General features: G+C 34.4%; 1 protein-coding gene across 1 annotated transcript; it reads right to left on the bottom strand.

The window, feature by feature from the left end:
• Positions 1 to 3,511: 3,511 nt before the first annotated feature.
• Positions 3,512 to 4,468, bottom strand: LOC100715403 (olfactory receptor 4S2). The gene has a single exon (XM_003467819.1). The coding sequence runs from the start codon at positions 4,466 to 4,468 to the stop codon at positions 3,512 to 3,514; it is 957 nt and encodes a 318-aa protein (XP_003467867.1).
• Between the last annotated feature and the right edge of the window lie 4,544 nt (positions 4,469 to 9,012).

Consider the following 9,012-nt stretch of genomic DNA (forward strand, 5'->3'; position numbering starts at 1 on the left):
GTACACTTAAACTCTCACTTACTCCTGTGTAACAGGACAGGAGCATAAAGGTAGGAGATAAATTTATCACAGTGTGATAAATACTTTAACACTAGAATATTTGTTTCTTTTAAGAAGAGGTAAACATAGTACATTTTGATTTTAAAATTTAGGAACATAGAAAGAAAGAAAATTGATGATGTACGTGAAAAATGGAATAAGAAGACAACGATAGATGAAGTCAGGTTCCTGCTTTTGCATTCATCTGGAGATGATTACCAACCAACTGGTCAGAAAATTGAAGACAAAAGGAAATTGTGTGGCTTTATGGCAGTTGTCTAACTTTGGTGCGTATATATGTGTGTGTGTGTGTATATATATAGTGACTCTTATTACCAAGTTAATTTTGCTTATTTGTTATTGTCTTTCTCCTAAAAGACGGTAGACCATCTCTCAGTCTGTTTGAACATGACTAGCATGTAGATTTTTACACTGCCTTTAACAAACACCCACAAGAGATAAGTAAAACAGATTGTGCAGGCATGGTTACCCTTAACACCACAAATTAGTAGTAGTAGTAGTAATAAAAGTTCCAAGTGATTGTAAAACTCATGGATAATAAGAGACACATTGAATTTTAATTCATGTTTCTTTGTGTAAACTTTAGCTCATCTCATCTAGCCTGGCTTTGGGTGGTCTTAAGTCAAGATGTCTATATAGGCACAAAATTCAAATTAACATTTAATTTTTTCATGCACAAAGAGCTATGTTGCTCACCCTTTGCTGGTTGGATTATATTACTAATCTGTAACTCTATAAGAACTAGAAACATAGCATGGTGCGGTGTTGCAAGCCTGTAATCTCAGCACTCAGGAGGCTTAGACAGGAGGATTGCTGTGATTCCAAAGCCAGCTTGGATTATAAAATGAGTTTAAGGCCAACCACACCCTTATAGTGAAACCCTGCCTCAAAATATCAACAACAACAACTAGACACGTCAGAACGATGGCTAAATGAAGCATCTCCAATCAGGCAGTTGAAATGTAGTTAAATTCTAGAGCCCCAATAAGTGATAGATATTTTAATTTCCTAAAAAATGTTAGAGAAAACAGGAATAACATGGCATAATATAAAGTAATGCCTACATATTTGATTGAAATTGTATAGAAAAGCAATTCTAATATTTTATAATTATTTCAGGGGTAGAAATATAATTATTCAAAGAAATTTCATTTTTATTCATTGTTAAGTAAAAGATTTTCTTTGAACTTGAAAATGAGAAGAGCAATGAAGAACTAGTGTGTCATGTGGTAATTTGTCTCAGTAAGTCTAAAAGTTGATCAGGTTTGAGGTCCTGTGTGACTGGGGAAATGCTGTTGATCAGAACTATGCTCAATAAAAGTGGGAGAGTCTGAGTTCTTTCTCTTCTCTTTCCAATATCCTTCTGGATGTCGATTACTTCTAGAGCTCTTATGTTTTAAGATTATCAAAAATCACGGAGCCAGGCATGATGCTGCGTGACTGTAATCCCAGAACTATGGATGGTAGAGGCAAGAGGATTGCAAGTTTGAGCCTAAGCTGGACAATTCAGCAACTTCGAGAGACCTGACTTCACAACAAAAAATAAAAGCTCTAAGGATGTTCATCTGTGTGAGTTCAAACTCACACTGCTAAGTAAAATAAATCAGGCAAGAAGGTAAGGATTGCAGGGTTTCTCTAATATGTGGAACACAAAATATAAATTAGTTACGCAAAAAGAAATGGCAGGCAACAAGAGTGTGGAATCTATGGAGATAAAAGAGAGTTCTTAGGAAAAAGGAGAGGAGTGTTCAGGGAAAGGAGAAGAAAAATGAACATGACCTGTGCCTCTTCCACAGGGTGGGTGTAAATATTATGTGTTAAAGACATACTCTAGTAAACATGTTTTTAAAATACCCAGTACTGCAAAAAAGTCCCAGTCTCCAAGCTCACTTTTCCAGGTATGCTACTGACTCTATACAAATTTCAAAGTATCTTGTTTAGAATACATCTTTTTGCATATCCTTTAACGGTAGCCTAAACTGATATGAATCTTGAGAAAAAAAAGAATAAAACGGAAATAAAGGTTTTGTAAGTAAGAGGAGAAAGGGGATTGGTGGGCAGCAGAATGGGAATAAAGGAAGAATCAAGATATATCATGTACAGGCAAGAATTCCCCATGCTGAGTGTGATACTGATGTATATCTAAATTGTACCAATAGTGAATTAATCTAAAAATCAACCTTTTAGACCATGTCCTGTTGTCTGTGAAAAAAATCAAGGTGAATCTAATAATATGCCAATTTTATATAAAAAAATTGACCCAGTGCTTGTTTTAAAAGTAAAAAAAAGGGGGACTCAGAGCAAATGTAAATCTAAACTGTGAAAATCAACATAAATTTGTGTGGTTCCAGGACAAGACTCATATAGTAGTTGTAATTTCTAATCAAGATGCCTTTGGCTTTTTAATTTTTTTACATTTTAACAATGGATGCATCAACATCATGCATCTTTTAAGTAAGTTCTTTCCTTGATTAATGTTTCCTGGATTAATGTTTATATTCTACTGCAATCATAAACTGAGAAATAGATTTTAGCATAGTAATTGGATTTCTGGAAAGAGAAATGAAATAATGGCAGATGCAGCCAGTGACATGTATGATTTATTTATTTATTTATTTTATTTTTGGTACTTGGGATAGAATTCATGATGTCATGCTTGCCAGGGAGTTGCTTATGTCACTGAGTTAAATCCTCGGACCTCATTTTGTATTAAAAAAAAAAGGAATTTTGTTTGAGGTTTTTAATACTGGGAAATATCAGTGTACAAAATAAAATATTTCTCCAGAATGAAAAGAATACTAAGGACATGTTACAGTATAAAGGAGCATTTTACTGATTGTTCATCCATTTTGTTCATGTTTGTATAAAGACTATGAATACCACCTATCTAGCATCAGAGATAAAAACTCATCTTTTGTGTTTTAAGCTAGCTCTATCTCTTTCACTCTATCTCTTTCCTCATATTGGCTCACATTTGAATCTTCTAAATTAGCTTTCCCTGTGTTTTAAATGCTTTTATAAGAATATATTGGCTTGGTGTGCTTTCCAAGTATTATAATTTTCATATCATATGCAAACATTGAATGCCCAGTCTGCACTACTTATAGTTCAAAACCCTAGAACAGTTTTGATTACTCCACAGAACAACTGCATTTTAAAGAAACACGGTGAGAGAGTAAGAGGAGGAGGAAAAAAATAGTGACACTGAGAGCAATTATGCTAAAGATTCTGATAATGATGTTTTCTCTTTTGTATATATTTCTGGAAATTACCTGATTATAAAAAGTACAATACTTAGGATAGTAATGACCATACCTCACTTCTGTAGAATATATGATTGTCTCAATTGTTTGCCTCCAAATTTGTGACGTTTTGCTATCTCCTCACTGTACAGAAGAATTAACAAGACTAAAAGCATATAACATCTTCCAGGTTTAAGTATTACTTTCAACTATTTGTTATTGGCATCCCAGAAAATTTTCCTGCTCCACATTTTCTTCATTGCATTCTTCATTTCTGCATTCCTCAAGGTATAAATCAGAGGGTTTAACATGGGAGTGACGATGGTGTAAAATATGACCACCATCTTATCCTCAGCAAAAGTAGTGTCAGGCCTCATGTACATAAAAGTACAGGGACCAAAAAAAATGATGACCACCGCAATGTGGGAACCACAGGTGGAGAGCGCTTTTCGTCTGCCTTCTGCTGACTGCTTCCGCAGAGACACCAGGATGATGGTGTAGGATATGAGCAAGATAACAAAACTCACCAAGGTGATGGTACCACTGTTGGCTGTCACAACAACACCAACAGCATAGGTATCTGAGCAGGCCAGCTTCAGTATAGGGTGAATATCACAAAAGTAGTGATCAATCTCATTGGATCCACAGAAGGGCAGTTGAACTACGAGAGCCACTTGGATAATGGAGTGCAAAAATCCACCCACCCATGTCCCCAGCAGCATTTTACTACATCTCTCCCGGTCCATGATGGTCATATAGTGTAGGGGTTTGCAGATGGCCACATATTGATCATAGGCCATAACAGTGAGGATGAAGATCTCAGTGCATCCAATGAAATGTTCCCAAAAGAGCTGCAACATGCATCCAACATAAGAGATAGTTTTGCTGTTTGCTAAGAAGTCAATTATCATTTTGGGTGCTGTGACTGAAGAGTAACAAATGTCTACAAAAGACAAGAAGTTGAGAAAGAAATACATAGGAGTCTTAAACAGGTTTCCTTGGCAAACTGTCACCATGATAAGGAAGTTCCCCAGGAGGATGACTATATAGAAAAATAAAAATACCACAAAACAAACTCGCTCAATCTCTGGGTTCTGAGAAAGACCCCGGAAAATGAATTCAGTTATGTTGTTTAATTTTTTTGTGGAATGAGTCCATGAGGCCATGTTCACAAAGGACAATAAAAATCACCTGAAAGACAAATAGAAAATGGTGTTCTCATTGATTTCTAATTCAGGAACAAATAAATATTTGCAGTAGTTGTCATTAGAAAAATGAGGGCTTACTGTTCACTGGCATGCATACTTAAAAATTGACTATACACCTATTTTGACACTCTTACTTCAATATTATATCTATTTTTTTCACTTCAGGTAGGAAGTACAGAGAGATACAGAAAATTCTTGGAATCTCACATCTTATTAAAATATTTCCGCTTTTTTACTTTTTAAGGTTTACTCATCGTTTTTTTTTTAATTACTTCCTTTGCATTTTGTATAAGGCTTTCTGCTTAATTTTGCAATATTTTTCATTTGCAGCGATACAGTGATGCTTATCCACCCAGGAATGCCTGCCTTATCTCTGATGTAGAACAGGAAACATTTTCCCTTCTGAGTGCTGCCATTGCCAGGCAACACATTCACTCACAGGTCCTCAAGCAGTCGATGCTGGGGCATCTCTGTGTGTTCACTTCCTAGGAAACTCAGATCTTGTGCAACTGAATGTGCAACTATTCAACTGGTCACATTGCTATCAAAATGTGACACAAGGTAGCATAAAAAGACCAAATTTCCATAATCCTGGTTCAGAAATCATGATGCTTTGTGCAGTTCCTGTCATTTGAGAAAGGACAGAGTTTCAATTTTGCTATCATCTTGTTAATAGATATCTCTTTCATGAAAATTAATCACTTTTTAAAGTATAGAACAGACAACATCCTGATCTAGAATCACAAATTAGAAAAAATGGGGCAATGTTTTTAAGGAATGTATATGAAACCAGCCTTATTTGATTTAAGTGAAAGGAGTTGAAATTCGGCAATTTTTCCATCTATAAATTCAGATTTCTTTCAGATTTCTCAAAAATCAATTTGACTAGATAGTTCAAGATTTATTTGTTAATTGAAACAAAGAAAAAGTAAATAAAAAGATAAAAAACATTTTCCACTTTGATGCTAACATTTCTTCATTCATCCAAATGTTTCTAGTTTCTAGCTCTGTTAGTCCTTCAGTTTGGATGAATTCAGTATTTCAAGAGATATTGTTGCTAAATGATAATTAGAATGAGTTTAGGAAAGTTAAAATATTTTGTTTAAATGCATGAACCTTTAGTGGCATTTTAGGCTCTTTACTAGAATGTGTTAGGGAAAAGTGCATGTGGAATAGTTATGATTAAAAATATTTCAGTGTTCACAAGTGAGGCCAAATAGAAACAATCTTTCTGGTTGCAGGTCATGCACCTGAGAACACATTCCTACTGAGTTTATGGCTTGCTACCACTGAACACTGTGCTCTCAGCTAGCCCTTTCCAGCATCATTGTGCCAGGCACTTCTAGCTTTAGAGAAACTATCAAGCTGGGGTTTATCAGCTCTGTATATTGGAGCTGGTTCAGAAGTCTCTCCAGGTCTCCCTGATTTGTACATTATAGAATAATAGTAATAATAGTGGTAGCCATAGCAACAGCTAAAATGTAATTCAGATTCAGATTCAAGCACAGCCATCTGATTCTATGTGTTTTTCTTTTGATTTTGCTACTGACATAAAATGTATTTCTCCACCGAGAGAGCCCTTCAGCAGAAAGGAGCTCAAACCATAGAAGTTTTCAGCAATTATTAGGCAAATTTCTCGGTTTTCTTCTAAAACAGGAACATTTACACACAAACCTGGGAGTGATTCCTTTCCTCTCCAAAATATCAGAATCCAGTAAAAACTTTAAACTAAGACACAACTCAAAGCTCCCAACCTGCTTTTTTGAGCATTTCAGAATAATGGTATTTCAATACCTTTTGAAATATTTGGCTCTGTCTTATTTGGATTTATGCTACCTTATCTCACATACACATATAGAAACATTTCTTCAGGCTATAATTCTATTTGGACTTTCTTTAGAAAACAATATATAGTGATTTTATCACAGGCATACTAAATTTAGTAAAGAATTCCTCATTTTCTGCAAGCATTTTCTAGTAGTAATTTTCAAAGAAAACCAAATCTTACCAGTATCTTTCCAGGGCTTGAATTTGCTTTATCTTTTTCGTATCCTCTTTAGGTAATGAATTGATTGACATCTGTGAAGTTGCTTTGTGAATAATTTCTACATGGAAATCTTTGAACCCGGAGTTAAGGCTGGTAGAAACCAGGATTGTTTGTTCCTTAATTCTCTCAAATCCTGAATTATGCTGAATCACAATATGTTTATAATAAATGCTCTTTTTCTTTTCCAATTCTCATGTAGTATATTTAAAGAGCATGAAACAACTAGTTAATGACTTTGGGGAAATCTGTTCCCCAAAGTCTTCCTCCACAGTCAGCACCAAATCACAGACATAGCAATAAGCTTTAATTTTCAATTATTGCTCAATTAAAAAATGCACTACTAAACAAACACATACAGTGGAAACAATAAATTCCAAGATCGTAATTGTAACCTTAAACAAGTTAGCAAATGGACATAATCATTTAGAATCTCAAAATTTCTCTTGAGCATATTACATGTAGCTAATATTAGATAGTAAAGTGTCAATATTCATGTTACTGATTGAATTCAATTGTTCTCTTTTGAATTGCTGCAATAGGAAGGATTCAGTTATTCAAGTGGACCCCTGTGCTTTTCAGTCTAACTGTTGCTATGCCAATTTATGTGCAAAAAGATGGGACAAACTTCATTTCTGGACTAAATTTTTTATGATTTTACTTTTGCCATTTTAGTACCACATGTTTTCAGTACACACTAATTACATTCCTTGAATGCTTGGTGCATTGAAATAGAACCTTTTTAAACTGAGAATCACACTCATGACCTCTGGCTTGCCAGGAGTCATAGTGCCACTGTGCTATATCAATGGATGGGCTGGATTTTGGATAAGAAATTATCTTATCTTTAACTCTTTCTTTTCTTGACTGCGACTGAGTACAGTGATACCTTGATTTATGAATTCAATTTATTCCATGATTCTGGCAAAGAATACCTGGCTTCATGCTTACCACCTGATGCATCATCCATCTGATATACAGTTTGTAGGAGGAAGCAAAATTTTGCCAAACATTCTGTTCACCAGAAAAATTCTTCAAGAGCAGAAGGAATCATGAATGATGGCTTTACTATATATTCTTGACCATATACTTCCTTGTTTTTTTCATATTCTGTTCCTAATTTCTCTTTCCATTCACCCTTGCATTTTTAATGTTCCATTCAGAACTTTAAATCATTTTTTTTGCATACAACATTCAAAATATCAAACCCCTTGGTCACACTCCCTCTATCTATGGTTGTCAGAGGAAATGAGTCAAACATATAGAACCTGGATAGAAGGAGGAATATGCTCATGCCTCTGAAAGTTTTCAAGATGCTAAAATTCTTCTAATACTTTCCCACAGATGCTGCAAGAAATCACCACAAACTTAGTGGCTGAAATTATTCAAATTTAGTACCTTGCCATTGTAGAGGTCAAAAGAAATCTCATTAGGACAAAATCATATTAGAATTCACCGTTATTTGTAAAAATTTTCTAAGAAAACCTCCTTCCTGGATTCTTCCAGCTCCCTGATTCCTGTGTCCTTTCTTCCACCTTGAAAGTCAGCAGCGCAGTGTCATTTAGTCTCTGTCACTCTTACTTCCTCTTTTCCTCCTTCCAACTTTAAGACGACTTGGGAATGCAGTGGGCCAACCTGGATAAAGCAAGATAACATCTCTGATTTAATGCCAAAATTTTAGGAAACTCTATCTCATCTGCAACTTGAATCAAACTGTACCATGTAGCTAAACACATTAGTAGTTCCTATAGGCTAAATCATGAACACTTTTGAGGACTTCTACTCATTTATTATAAGTTAGTTGAGTGTTTGAAAACATCAATTCACCTATTTTCCACTGATTTTTCATATTCACTTTACTATCCAGGAGATATTTGAAAATTAGGTCTAAAACTGCTAAATATTATACATCTAAATTATAGAATATTAATTTTTAGACCTTATACATAAAAAGTGTATAAGGAAATAGTATCAGATGTAACATCTTGAATGGAAAAATACAGTTAAAATATGTGATAGTTGAGCTACAGTAAATTAATTAACAGCACTGTCAATTATATTAAATGCATAGAAAGCTGCAGAGATACAAACACATCACTCCATTAATTTCAGAAATGAGCAATCTGTAAGTCCAGTATCAAATAACAGAATATTTCAGCACATCAGACATATACATTGTGATCCCTCTTAGTCACTAGTTTCTTTTCCATTCAAAAAATTTACTTAGTTTTACATGTATATTATTTGGGTTGTGATAAAAATGCTGACTAAGTAAGCCTTACTAGTTTCTATGGCATACATATTTTTTGCATGAATTAAATGAAAGAGAATTACAAACAGGTGTAGTATTATATAAATATAGACAGTCTAAAAATTAATATAAAGTTAGGAAAGTACAATACACAGGAAAACCTCCATTCGTGTGCTTCTGCTCCTTTGAAAAATAAGAAGAAATTTT

The sequence above is a fragment of the Cavia porcellus genome, unplaced genomic scaffold (assembly GCF_034190915.1).
Source record: "Cavia porcellus strain 051 isolate PalLab524CR breed Dunkin Hartley unplaced genomic scaffold, mCavPor4.1 scaffold_17, whole genome shotgun sequence".
Classification (NCBI taxonomy): domain Eukaryota; kingdom Metazoa; phylum Chordata; class Mammalia; order Rodentia; family Caviidae; genus Cavia; species Cavia porcellus.